At 36.0% G+C, this 13,914-nt stretch overlaps 2 protein-coding genes across 4 annotated transcripts in view; both read right to left on the reverse strand.

The window, feature by feature from the left end:
• The window catches only part of LOC103130024 (zinc finger protein 284-like), a 9,315-nt gene extending 2,693 nt beyond the window's left edge, over nt 1–6,622 (reverse strand). The window contains exons 1-3 of the mRNA XM_016665602.1: nt 6,502–6,622; nt 5,405–5,570; nt 3,097–3,495 (exon numbers count right to left, since the gene is read on the reverse strand). Of these exons, the coding sequence (XP_016521088.1) occupies nt 3,097–3,495; nt 5,405–5,570; nt 6,502–6,504 (568 nt within the window). The 5' untranslated portion in view covers nt 6,505–6,622. The remainder of the gene's footprint in view (nt 1–3,096; nt 3,496–5,404; nt 5,571–6,501) is intronic.
• A 577-nt stretch (nt 6,623–7,199) lies between these two features.
• On the reverse strand, nt 7,200–11,937 carry LOC103130020 (zinc finger protein OZF-like). 3 transcript variants are annotated; one of them, XM_007541292.2, is made up of 3 exons: nt 11,786–11,937; nt 10,847–11,012; nt 7,200–10,304 (listed from the first exon to the last, which is right to left on the reverse strand). In XM_007541292.2, the coding sequence occupies exons 1-3, from the start codon at nt 11,786–11,788 to the stop codon at nt 8,845–8,847; spliced, it is 1,629 nt and encodes a 542-aa protein (XP_007541354.1). In that variant the 5' UTR covers nt 11,789–11,937; the 3' UTR covers nt 7,200–8,844. The 3 variants fall into 3 exon arrangements, with proteins under 3 accessions (XP_007541354.1, XP_016521095.1, XP_016521094.1); XM_016665609.1 differs by lacking the exon at nt 11,786–11,937 and having other exon boundaries at nt 7,200–8,924; nt 9,594–10,304; nt 10,847–11,051; XM_016665608.1 differs by lacking the exon at nt 11,786–11,937 and having other exon boundaries at nt 10,847–11,051.
• Nucleotides 11,938–13,914: the final 1,977 nt, after the last annotated feature.

Raw genomic sequence — 13,914 nt, forward strand, 5'->3', positions numbered from 1 at the left:
ACAAATATAAAGTTACGTTAAATATTGGGGTTCTAAAGACTGAAATTAAAATAATTCATATAATATATATACAAAGTAAGAAAATCAGGCAAAAGAAACATTTTTCCAAATAAATTTTCTTTAAATAAAACTTTAAAGTTTTGACAAAAACTCCAGGTGTGTCTGATTTTGGTTAAAACAGCTTGTTCTTCATTCAGTGAAGTTACTCAGAGCAGTGGGTAGAGTATCCAGAAATTTTATTCAAGAGAAGCAACACTTTATCATACAATTACTCAAGTAAAGGTAAAATATAGCATAGTAAAATACTCCTAAAATAATTTTTTCCAAAAGGTAACTCATGTGAAAGTGAGTAAATGTAACTAGTTGCTGCCCAACTCTGTTAATTAGCAACCAAAGACATCATAATCATACTGAAGTAGTTATACTAACATATTATTGTTCAAAATAAGAACGCAAAATTTAGTGAGTTAAAATATCAGCTCTATTATACATTCTGAGAAAATAAGCCAAGCTGAGAAAACAGAAAAAAATTCTTTCTTACCATTTTCTTCACTATGCGTTTCTGTGTCGAGGCTTCGAGGCGTGTCCGGTAATTTTAGATTTGAATGAAGCGCGCGTGGAGGCGGGTTGATGGAGCACGTGGTGACGTTTAAGCCTCGTGGACGGGCCGAACCACGACTGATTCAGGAAGTAGATCGTCAGTTTGCTTGAGAATCAAAATAAAGGACAGGGATAAGTTGTTTGTACCCCGGTTATATTTTCGTGTTTTAGGATATTACTTGGCATGCATTTGTAGGTCACTTGTGTGCCGTTTTTTTTGTGTGCAATGGATCCAAATTGCCCTGTCAACATTTTGATATCAGCTAATGAAAAGCTTCGGACACAGTAATTGTAGTGGGGATTGTTTGTCAAACCAAGAAAATTGACCCGCAGTTCTTCTTGTCCAACTTAGAAAGGTAAATAACAAAAACAAAAAAATAAATAAGTTATGTAAATAACCCCCAAAATATAAACTAAAAAAGTTTTAACTAAGTTAAGAAAGAAAGTAACAAAAAATACACTTATAGATTTTATTGTGTGGAATAACTCAAACATTACCCATTCACCATATAAACATGACAAGGTATTAAAGAAGCCCACTGTTAACATCCCAGCATAACTTTTCCAACACTTTCCAGAGTTGATCTAATAAGATTGAAACAGATAAATTACATTCTTACTCAACGTCTATTTATTCATAGACGTGTATTAGAAAAACAACAAAGAAGAAATTTGTTTCTTACAACACAATTCAATGGAAAATTCAATCATTAACATTACCCTCAAAGCCGGAGGTACTGCAAATATTTCAAAATACTTCAACACGAAAACAGTCATCAGAATGGACACAGAACAAAAATCAATATCATGAGAAGGACAAATGGGCAATAACATTAACTCCCCTTCACCCTACTAAAATAAAGAATGAGGTAGGCCAGCATAAATATGTCACAGCCAGTTACAGTGAAAAAGTTCAAGAGGTATGAATACTTTTGTAAACCACTGCAGATTAAATATGTGACAAAGATGACTTAGAGAAGGCTAAAAATCTACCAGTTATACAAATAAAGAGATGTTTGTACTGCTTGGATTTTCATGTGTCTGCTTAGGATAGATTTACGGCTAAAATTATGTCCGCAGAGATCACAACCGAAAGGTTTCTGTCCTGAATGGATTTTCATGTGTGTGTTTAAATTCTGTTGTTTTTTTTTTAATAAATGCTTTGCCACAGTCTTCACAGCTAAACTTCTCTCCTGTTTTGACCTTCCTTTGTGAGTCGCCAATTTTGTTCTTTGTAAAACATTTATTAATATCCAGCAACCCTGGAGACGCCATTTCTGAATTTGGTTTCCTAACAAGTTCTCCATCTGACTCAGGAGCTCTGGCCATGCCTTTGGTTTTTAGTCCAGAGTCTGACAAGTGTTTCAGCTCTACATCATCGTCCTCTTCATCTTCCTTGGTGTCTTCACACTCTAAGGACATGGAACCATTTTGATGATCTTCTGTCTTGATGGATTGTCCTCCATTGTTTTCTTTTGGAAGTTCTCTGTCTTTAATTTGGTCTTGATAAAACTGTGAGAGCAGAGGGGACCGTTTATCATCCTCACTCTTTTTGGCACTTTCTACCTCTAGTACATTTGTGTCCACAGAGTTCACAACAGAAGGGCTTCTGTCCTGTGTGGATTCTCATGTTTGTGTTTAAATGTGCTGTTCGGCTAAATTTACGTCCACAATAGAAAGATTTCTGTCCTCTGTGTTTTTTCATGTGTGTAGTTAAACTAGATTTCTTGTTAACACCATGTCCACAGATTTCACAACAGAAAAGCTTCTGTCCTGTATGGGTTAACATGTGTCTGTTTAAATGTTGTTTTTGGTTAAATCTATGTCCACAAAGATCACAACAGAAAGGTTTCTCTCCTGTGTGGATTCTCAAATGTCTATTTAAATTGGATTTTTCAGTAAATTTATGTCCACAGAGGTCACAACAGAAAGGTTTCTGTCCTGTGTGACTTGTCATGTGTGTGTTTAAATATGCTTTTCGGCTAAATTTATGTCCACAGACATCACAACAGAAGGGCTTCTGACCTGTGTGGGTTCTCATGTGTGTGTTTAAACTAGATTTATGGTTAAAGCAATGTCCACAGATTTCACAACAGAAAGGCTTCTGTCCTGTATGGATTAACATGTGTGTGTTTAAATGTTGTTTTTGGTTAACTCTATATCCACAAAGATCACAACAGAAAGGTTTCTGTCCTGTGTGGATTCTCATGTGCGCGTTTAAACGGCCCTTATGCAAAAACCCATGTCCACAAAGATCACAACAGAAAGGTTTCTCTCTTGTGTGGATTCTCATGTGTGTCTTTAAATGATGTTTTCTAATAAATGTTTTGCCACAGTCTTCACAGGTAAACTTCTCTCCTGTTTTGACCTCCCTTTGTGAGTCGCCAATTTTGTTCTTTGTAAAACATTTCTTAATATCCAGCAACCCTGGAGACGCTATTTCTGAATTTGGTTTCCTAACAAGTTCTCCATCTGACACAGGAGCTCTGGCCATGCCTTTGGTTTTCAGTCCAGAGTCTGACAAGTGTTTCAGCTCTACATCATCGTCCTCTTCCTCCTTCTTGGTGTCTTCAGATGCGAAGAAGTTGGAATCATCTTTATAATCTTCTGTCTTGATGAAATCTCCACCATTGTTTTCTTCTGGAAGTTCTCTGTCTTTAATTTGGCCTTGATAAAGCTGTGAGAGCAGAGGGGATTGTTCATCATCCTCACTCTTTATGGCACTTTCTGTCTCCTCCTTCACATTTCGCAGCTCTACCCCCTGACTGATCCAGACTCCCTCCTCTTCCTCCTTTATGTGGTAGGTCTTTGTGCCATGCAGCTCCACATTAGGTTTTTGGTATTTTGGGGCTTCTTCTTTAACCATCAGCATCTCTTCATCATCTGCAGAAAACACTATGCATCAGTGACGTGCGGTGAGGTTCATTGCTGGTGAGGCACTGACATATGACTTAGACACCATGCCTGTTATTGGACCTACGGAAATTTCGCGCAGGCATACAACGCTGGAGGGCAAAAAGACTAATCATTTACATGTCATCCATAGCCGCGTTAACTCAGTGAAACTTAGAAATGTAGGTATTGATTTCGTGCTATGATCCACAGCAAAGTTATCTGTATTCGTTAAGCTACGCAGATTCGTTGCCATAGCAACAGACAACAATGCCACTTCATGTTTTAGGATTTAACACCAAAAAACATTCAAGAATTTTGCACACAGAACAGAACATTCAGTCTGTTGTTGTAGTACGTTTTAGGCTTAATGTTTAATTAATAAATAATTGCTGTGGTAGATTAGCTACCGCTTCTACTTTACTGAATTATTTAGACATACAAACTGTAGCCCAAAAAACGCACATTTCACAAAAAAAAGATCTTATTGCTGTCTTACCTTTACCTATCAATGAAATCCATGCACCGCTAATTCTGCACAAAAATATCCGTTCATCCAAAGCCAAGTCTATCCTCGGCATGTCTTTTCTACTCCGTTTGAGAATCATCATATTGTCTCGAAGCAAAACCTTCGGCTCCGGTGTTGGTCTTCCTTTAGCTATTATCTCCTGCTTCAAATAAAAATCCACTTTAGAAAACTGTTTAAGTGTAGAAATGTAGTCTTTCATGTTGATGTCGGAAGAGAGGAGAAAACAAATATATCGCTGTACTTTACTTATTTACTGTGTGGCTAGCTCCATGGCTAGCTCACTGTGTCTTACTCTGCAGTTGTGCAGTCACAATATCTGGGATCATGAGCGCCCCCTGCCATGAGGCAAGAGAAGTGCCTGCCTCCCCTGGAGTCTGTTCTCTGCCGTTTCTGATCACTCCTCAACACACAAAACACGATACACACACAGTTGGTGACAAAAAAAAACACTGTACATTATATACATAAGCGAAATTATGGAAAATCAGTCCATATATTAAATGTTTTTTAGCCATTTTATTGCCGGCGTACAGACAGGAGGAGCTGCTCCCATAGAACGGCAGCCAGTGCAGTTAGCGAGAGGTTGCGCAATCCCAGGTGAGGCTCAGCTTCCTGCTGCCTCACCAGCTTCGCTTCTGAGAATTTTAATGGGAAAATGCAAAAATCCAGCGATTTTGAAGAAAAAAATCATCAGAATTGGTTAAGCTAAGTAAAAAATAGATACTTTATAGTACAAACCACAGGGTGAAAATAGCAATATAAATGGTTTTATTATTATATTATTTTTCCATGATGACAGGTGAGGCTCTGCCTCACCTGCCTCCCGTGACCGCACATCACTGCTATGCATATAAGAAAATATTTCAACTACACTTTAAGTAACTCAAGAAACTGCACAGGTATTTGTGCCTGTCATTTATCTGGCATTAAATTCACACCAGATATTTTCAACTATCAAATATTCCTCAAAGAACAAGAAATAAAGGCTAATTAGTCCACTAAAAAGTTATTAGTAAAACCATTGTTATGACAGAGACTAAGTATTTTCTCCATGACTAAAGGCATGGAGAAAGAAATGTTGTCCATATTTAGACAGTATCTCATTTGTGCAAATCAATATCAGCTAGTTTCTGATGACATCTTGGCCTATAGGAAGGTTTTTCTTGACGAAACCTATGCACAGTAATGCAATTGATAAAACCAGAGACCTTAAGAAAATGTTGCAAAACATACTGTACAAATGGTGTAAAGCTTAGATTTGTGTTTCTAAACTTCTGAATGGTCCACTGACAATGGTAGATCCAGCTATTACATAAACACATATTCAAATACTTAATTTCATTTGTTTTATTCAGTAGTTTTCCGACATCTATTAAGACTTACCAATGATGGTGGACTCAAGGTTCACACAGACAGACCGAGGGACGAGATTTCCAAAACCGGTCTCCATGAAGAAGGTGTTGGAGGAATCTCCTCTTCCAGAGGTTTTGTCTGTAGGCATTAATAAGTCCGGCTGGATGCAATCTGGCTCCCAACAAACAGCGTCACTCTGAACACCAATCAAAAATGTAATTTGGCATCAAAGTGGGAAACTAAGCCATTATATAGCCAACCAATGGATACAGAACAGGCAACATAACAAATAATTACTACTGATTATTACTACTGGGAATTACTACTACCAGAGACATCTATAATGATCTAAGCAATTAGTGTAAGTAGCAGTAATGTCACTAAGCACCCCGTGTTTTAAACCAGGGGTTCCCAAACGTTTCCATGCCATGGCCAACCAAACAGCATTAGCTTCTGGCCAGGGGTCCACATGGAAACCAACAAACAATGCTGCAAAAATAAAAAATAAAAACATTTTTAGAATGTTCTAACTTCTATTCAACATTTACTTAATTATTACTTTATGACCATTAAAATGCTAACATGTTTTAAACACTGTATTATATTCCCACTAAAGAACAACTTTTCAACAAATTTTGATTATAATTTTAAAAAAAGAAAGAAATTTAACCGCTCTCAAACATGTGTATGTTTGTCTGGAAATGACAGATACAGATTTCCCCATTGTTCCCTAGTGTGAAATATGTTCTTTAAACTGAAAATATAGTCACGTTCTGCAAACGGTTTTGTTACATTGGCATTATTATTAATCAGGCATCAACACAGACACCTATCCTTTGTGAATATCTGAGTTGCTAACATAACAGCTACTTTCCATCACAAACAAATGCAGTCACCTTATTACAAATCTTACACGGTTTATTAAATAGTAACCAACAACATCATAATTATTTTTAAAGTTATTATTAACCAACAGGCGATATAACTAACCCGTTTTTGCTCAAAATCGTCGTTAACTTTATGTTCAAAAAGAGTGCGTAAAATTCAGAGATTTTAAAATATCAGCTCTCGACCGAGCCACCTCCTGAGAAAAATCAACCTAAGGAAACAAAAGAAAATATTCTTACCATTTTCTTTATATTATAGACGTGCGAAGACAAGGTAGAAATTTATGAATGCCCAGAAACTTCAGAGGACAGTTTCCCTTGTTCTCATTCTTCTTCTTGGAGATTGCAACCAACTTCAGAGGTGCATACCGCCACCTACTGTACACCAGTGTGTAACTACATAGCCTTTACCCACAGTATTCTATGTTTTAATTGTGTATTACTTAAAAATAGCACTTTTTTATCATCTTGATTTCTTTCTTTCCTCGTTCTGTTGCTAAAATTTTGTTTGGCCTCAATTTTCTTCTTATCTCCACTACTTGCATATTTAAAATGTTTCATCAAAACATACAATTTCTTCTAGTTACCAACCACCACATTTCTTATTAATTTTCCTTAAGATAAATAAAGATTCATTTAAGTAGGCATGAACTTCTCTCAATCTTTTCTATATTACACATTCTCTTCTGTGTCTTTCTCCAATTGTTGGTTTTTACAGTTGGTTGTATTGTGTACAATTTTCCTGTAAATTCATTCCGTCTTTTTTGGTCATTTTTCTTTTCCTTAAATTATTGATTTATCACCTCATTTACATAATATAATCCGTTCCTTTATGACAAGGTAAAGGAATGATTGTGCCCTTTCAACGGTGGCTGTACAACAATTGGTTCTTTATTTCAGGTGAGACCAGACCTCAACAAAACAAGGAGATTATTAATTACTATTAAAGCAAATTTATTATTAGGTGAAACGTAACAAGCCAAACAGAACAAAATATATTCTTGGAAGAATACACTTGCAGAGAGTTTTGATAGTTTAATAAGTTTTGCTCAAATTACAACTCTTGTGCATGGTTTCTATAAACACACCAACAAAGAAAGTATGCTAATTACAATAGTCATTACAAGATCTGTGCAATGTACTAATTAATCTTTTTCCATCGACTTGGCAACAGTTCAAACCAATAATATCTAGTAAACAATGGAGAATTAATAGCTGCATAAACAATACTGGTTTCTCCACAGACCTACCATTAACGTATATACGCACTTGTTATACTAACAATAAAAGCTTAAATGTTATTTATTTACAAATAGTTGCAGTCTCGCAACTTGAGTAGCTTTAAAGCACTTGAAATTACTAAAAAGTCTGTTTTGCTCTCTCACTGTCCTTCTGAAGTAAATTTATGTCCCGTTTTGCCACTCTGGAAAGTCCCAGAATATTGAAGCTTTGATTAGCTGCTGTTGATTATGATTGGCAGAGGGGCCAGCCAATCATAGAACAAATCGGCCTTCAATTTACTGACAGACAAATTTTCAATAGTTTCTACAATGATGTTGTATTATGTTTATATTGTGAATTGTTGACTGCATTTCCTTAATTTCCCCACGAAGTATCATAATTTGATCTGCCAACGCACTCTAACTATTGCCACAGGGGGGCACTATTACATTCCATGTTGGTCTAATATAATTTTCATTGCGGAATAACAAACGACACCATATAAACATGACAGAATTAAAGCAGCTCCCTGTTAAAAGGCATAGGATAACTTTTCCAATACTTTCCGAAGTTAATCTAATCAAATAAAAAGAGACATCGTATTTACATTCTTACTGAACAGATTTAAGGACTTTTCATATTCACTCATAGACATATATTGGAAAATCAAGACAAAATGAGTTTCTTACCACACATTTAAATGCAAAGTTCAAGTATAAAGAATTATTTTCAAACCACACATTCTCCCCAAAACTGACTGTACTGCCAGCATTTCAAACTCCTTAAAAAAAAAGACAGTTAAAAATCATCAGAACGGACCCAGAACAAAAATCAGTATCATGAGAATGACAAATGGACAATAACACTAACTCTCCCAATCAGCTCTCTAAAATAAAGAATGAAATGGGGCAGCTTACATACTTCACAGTCAGTTACAGTGGCTTGCAATGTATTCATACCCTTTGAACTTTTCCATATTTTGTTGTATTACAACCACAAACATTTCATGTGAAAGACCAACACAAAGTGGTATACAATTGTGAAGCTGACTTGTATAATGTATAACACTTTGTTTTGAACTTTCATATTAAATTCCAATGAAATTTGTTTGTTTGCGGTTGTGATATAACAAAATATAGAAAAGTTAAAAGGGAATGACTACTTTTTCAAGTCACTGCAGATTAAATATGTGAAAAAAGATGACTAATAAACTACCTGTTACACAACTAAGCAAAAAGAGTTTTGTCCTGTGTGTCCACAGAGTTCACAACAGAAAGGCTTCGGTCCTGCTTGGATTAACATGTGTGTTTATATGTGGTTTTTGGCTAAATCTATATCCACAAAGACCACAACAGACATATTCTATTCTGTGTGGATATTCATGTGTCTGTTTAAACCAGATTTCTCATTAAATCTATGTCCACAGAGATCACAACTGAAAGGTTTCTGTCCTGTGTGAATTCTCAGATGTTTTTTAAAAGATGATTTATCAGTAAATTTATGTCCACAGATTTCACAACAGAAAGGCTTCTGTCCCGAGTGGATTAACATATGTGTGTTTAAATGTTGTTTTTGGCTAAATCCATGTCCACAAAAATCACAACAGAAAGGTTTCTGTCCTGTGTGGATTTTCATGTGTTTATTTAAATTAGATTTTTGGTAAAATCTGTGTCCACAGAGGTCACAATAGAAAAATTTCTGTCCTGTGTGGATTTTCATGTGTCTATTTAAATGTGATTTTTGATTAAATCTATGTCCACAGAGCTCACAACAGAAAGATTTCTGTCCTGTGTGGATTCTCATGTGTATGTTTAAATTGGCGTTCTTGCTAAATTTGTTTCCACATATATAACAGACAGGCTCCTGTCCTGTGTGAATTCTCATGTGGTTATTTAAAGATGATTTATCAGTAAATCTATGTCCACAGAGTTCACAACAGAAAGGCTTCTGTCCTGTGTGACTTATCATGTGTGTGTTTAAATTCTGTCTTTGGCTAAATCTCTCTCCACAAAGATCACAACAGAAAGGTTTCTGCCCTGTGTGGATTCTCATGTGTCTATTTAAATTTGATTTTTTGTAAAATGTATGTCCACAAACATCACAACAGAAATGTTTCTGTCCTGTGTGGATTCTTGAGTGTTTGTTTAAACATGATTTATCACTAAATCTACGTCCACAGACATCACAACAGAAAGGTTTCTCTCTTGTGTGGATTCTCATGTGTCTGTTTAAATGATGTTTTCTAATAAATGTTTTGCCACAGTCTTTACAGTTGAACTTCTCTCCTGTTTTGACCTCCCTTTGTGAGTCACAATTTTTGTTCTTTTTAAAACATTTCTTAATATCCACCAACCCTGGAGACGCTATTTCTGAATTTGGTTTCCTAACAAGTTCTCCATCTGACTCAGGAGCTCTGGCCATGCCTTTGGTTTTCAGTCCAGAGTCTGACAAGTGTTTCAGCTCTACATCATCGTCCTCTTCCTCCTTCTTGGTGTCTTCAGACCCTAAGAAGTTGGAATCATCTTCATGATCTTCAGTCTTGATGAAATCTCTGCCATTGTTTTCTTCTGGAAGTTCTCTGTCTTTAATTTGGTCTTGATAAAGCTTTGAGAGCAGAGGGGATTGTTTATCATCCTCACTCTTTATGGTACCTTCTGTCTCCTCCTTCACATTTCGCAGCTCTTCCCCCTGACTGATCCAGACTCTCTCCACTTCCTCCTTTATGTGGTAGGGCTTTGTGTCATCCAGGTCCACATTAGGTTTTTGGTCTTCTGGGGCTTCTTCTTTAACCATCAGCATCTGCTTATCATCATCAAGAAACACTAAAACACATTATGCAAATGAGAAAGCTGCATTTTAAGTAACTCAAGAAACTGCACAGGCATTTCTCAAAGGGGCATTGATATTAAATTTACACCAGATATTGGAAACTATCAAATATTCCTCAAAGAAATAGAAATAAAGGCTAATTAGTCCACTAAAAGGTTATTGGTAAAAACCTTGAAATGACAAATGACATAAGTATCTATGAAAAGGATGACTAAGGGCATGGAGAAAAAAAATGTCCATATTTCGACAGTATCTCATTTGTGCAAATCAATATCAGCTGGTTTCTGATGGCATCTTGGCCTATAGGAAGATTTTTCTTGACAAAACTTACCCACAGTGATACGATTGATAAAACCAGTCCTTCACAGAAAATGTTGCAAAACATACTATACAGATGGTAAAGCTTAGATTTCTGTTTCTAAACTTCTGAATGGTCCACTGACAATGGTAGACCTAGCTATTACATAAACACATATTCAAGTACTTGATTTCACTTGTTTTATTCAGTAGTTTTCCGACATGTATTGAGACTTACTAATGATGGTAGACTCAAGGTTCACACAGACAGACCGAGGGACGAGATTTCCAGAACCGGTCTCCATGAAGAAGGTGTTGGAGGAATCTCCTCTTCCAGAGGTTTTGTCTGTAGGTATCAATAAGTCCGGCTGGATGCGATCTGGCTCCCAACAACCAGCGTCACTCTGAATACCAATCAAACATGTCATTTGGCATCAAAGTGGGAAACTAAACCATTAAATAGCCAACCAATGGATACAGAACAGGCAACATAACAAATACATCTGGTAATCGACACATGGCCAATAAAATCAGCTGGCTAAGTTGAAAAAATGATTAACATTTGCTAAAAATATGGCAGGTTGAGGCAGCACCGGAAGTGCTGCTATAGCTGCCACTGTCACTGAGCTCGGCCCTGCTGACATTCCTGCTACTTGCATCCTGAGTTATTTTATTCTGGTATACTTAGATGTGAACCGAAAATAGCCTGTAAGTTCAACTGGTTACGTTTGGCGATGGCACTGAATGCTGCTATATAAGCATGAGTGATGTGAAATAAAATTGTCATCTGAGACAACAGAAATAAATTACTTAAGTAATAAACAGAACCGCATTTTGCAAATAGTTTTGTTAAATTGGCATTATTATTAATCAGGCAACGACACAGACACCTATCTTTTGTGAATATCTGCGTTGCTAACATAATTGCTACTTTCCATCACAAATAAACGCAGTCACCTTATTAAGTTCTTTCACAGTTTATTAAATAGTAACCAACAACATCGTTATTTTTAAAGTTGTTATTGACTAACAGGTGATATAAATAACCCGTTTTGCCGAAATCAGCGTTAACATTATGTTCAAAGAATGCGGAAAATTCGGAGTTAAAAAATATTAGCTGTTTCTGATTCACGTTCTGAGAATATTAACCTGAGAAAACACAAGTAAATATTCTTACCATTTTCTTTTTCTTATGGACTTGCGAAGACAAGGCAGAAATTTATGAATCTTTCTACATACAGCAGTTTCCTTGTTTTCCTTCTTCTTCTTGGCAGATTACAAATAACTTTAAAGGTGCGTTCCGCCCCCTACTGTACAACACTAAGCAACTACTCAGCTTTCTCCCACTATTGCTGGGGTTTCAGTCACGTGATTCGGATGACGCGCAAAATTCAGAGGGAGGGCCGGTCTTGTGAGAAATTCTGTTTCCCTGTGAAAATCTGTTCCCCTGCGTCGGGAGCGCGCATTGCAAGCCCTCCATCTGCATTGAGTGACGTCGGTGCTACGTCATCAACCCAGCAATATACTTTGTTTTAATTTTGTACTAGGTAAAAATGACACTTTATATTATAATCCTGATTTCCTCCTTCTGCCATTTTGTTCCCCGAATTCTTTTTAGACTCCAGTCTTTTCCTATTTCCATTACTTTTTCACTTACATATTTAAAATGTTCATCAAAACATATTTTCTTTTTCTCCATAACCATCACAATTGCTATAACGAATTTTCCTTAAAGTAAAAATGTAATTAATTAGGCAAGACCTATTCAATCTTTTCAATATTACATTTTCACTTCTGCTTTGTTCTCCACAGATTGTTGTATTATGTGCAAATTTTTTTAATCTTCATTCCATCTTTTGTGGCCATGTTTCTATTCCTTAAAATATTTAAAATCATTTGCATAACATAGTCTGTGCTGTTCTTTCTTTATCCCAAGCCTGTTTTGTGCCCTTTCTGCTCTGGCTGAATAACAACAGATTCCTTATTTCAGGTGAAACCAGATCTCAACAAAACAAGGAGATTATTAGTTATGATTAAAGAAATTTTAATATCAGATAACATGCAACAAGCTAAACAGAACAAAATATAATCATTCAAGAAGAAAGACTTGGACAGTTCTATGTATTAATTTTTATATTGTGCATCTCTGATGGCATCTCTTGGATGTCCTCATGAAGTATTGTAATTTGACATGCCAACACACTCCAACCATCGCAAGGAGGAAGCAGTATAACATTACACGTTTCTCTAATAAAGTTTTTAAACATTCCCCAATAAACATGACAGAACATTACAGCATCTCCCTGTTAAAAAGCACAGGATAACATTTCCAACACTTTCCAGAATTAATCAAATCAAATAGAGAGATGTCGTTTTTAGATTCTTACTGAACAGATGGTCTTTTCCTATTCTCTAACAAACATGTACTGGAAAAACAAAAGATAGACATTCAAAATAAAAAGTCCAACCATAAATAATTATTTTCAAACCAAACATTCCCCCCCAAAATTGGCTGTAGACTCCTACCAAAATTTCATATTCCTTCAACACTTGACACCAAGTTAAAAATCATCAGAACGGACACAGAACAAAAATCAATATAAGAATGATAAATGGACAATGACACTAACTCTCCTAATAACCCCCTAAAAATAAAGAATAAGATAGGCCAGCATAAATACTTCACAGTCAATTACAGTATCTTACAAATGTATTCATCCTTTTGAACTTTTCCATATTTTGTCACATTACAACCACAAGCATGAAATTTTATGTGAAGACCAACACAAAGTTGTATACAATTGTGAAACGGAAAGAAAACAATATGATTCCAAACATAAAAAGCTGAAACGTGCAGTGTGCAACAATATTCAGTCATCATGAGTCAATATTTGGTGGAATCATTTTTTGCTACAATTTTTGTTCAGTTTTGTTCTGATCTTACCAAAGTTCCTTCCACATGTTTGATGTCCAACATGGCTTCTGGCAAACCGCAAACAGGACGTCTTATGGTTTTCTTTTAACAAAGCTTTATTGGGGCATGCCATTAGCAATGCATAAGGAGAGCAGTGACTGACCTGCGAAGCAGGTCAGTCACTGCCTCCATGCATTGCATGGCAGGCACCTATTGTTCTACACCCAATAGAACGCCTGGATATTATTATCAGTGAGAATGCATCCAATGCATTCTCACTACTAGTGTTTCTGTTTCCCTTTATTATTATTATTATTATTATCAGTGAGAATGCATTCAATGCATTCTCACTACTAGTGTTTCTGTTTCCCTTTATTATTATTATTATTATT

The sequence above is a fragment of the Poecilia formosa genome, unplaced genomic scaffold, assembly GCF_000485575.1.
Source record: "Poecilia formosa unplaced genomic scaffold, Poecilia_formosa-5.1.2 Scaffold599, whole genome shotgun sequence".
NCBI lineage: Eukaryota > Metazoa > Chordata > Actinopteri > Cyprinodontiformes > Poeciliidae > Poecilia > Poecilia formosa.

Coding starts and splice junctions, on each gene's coding strand:
- LOC103130020 (XM_016665608.1), bottom strand. CDS start 11,036: ATGACATGTTTGATTGGTATTCAGAGTGACGCTGGTTGTTGGGAGCCA. Junction 10,305..10,846: donor CCTTGAGTCTACCATCATTA/GTAAGTCTCAAT, acceptor AATGTGTTTTAG/TGTTTCTTGATGATGATAAG.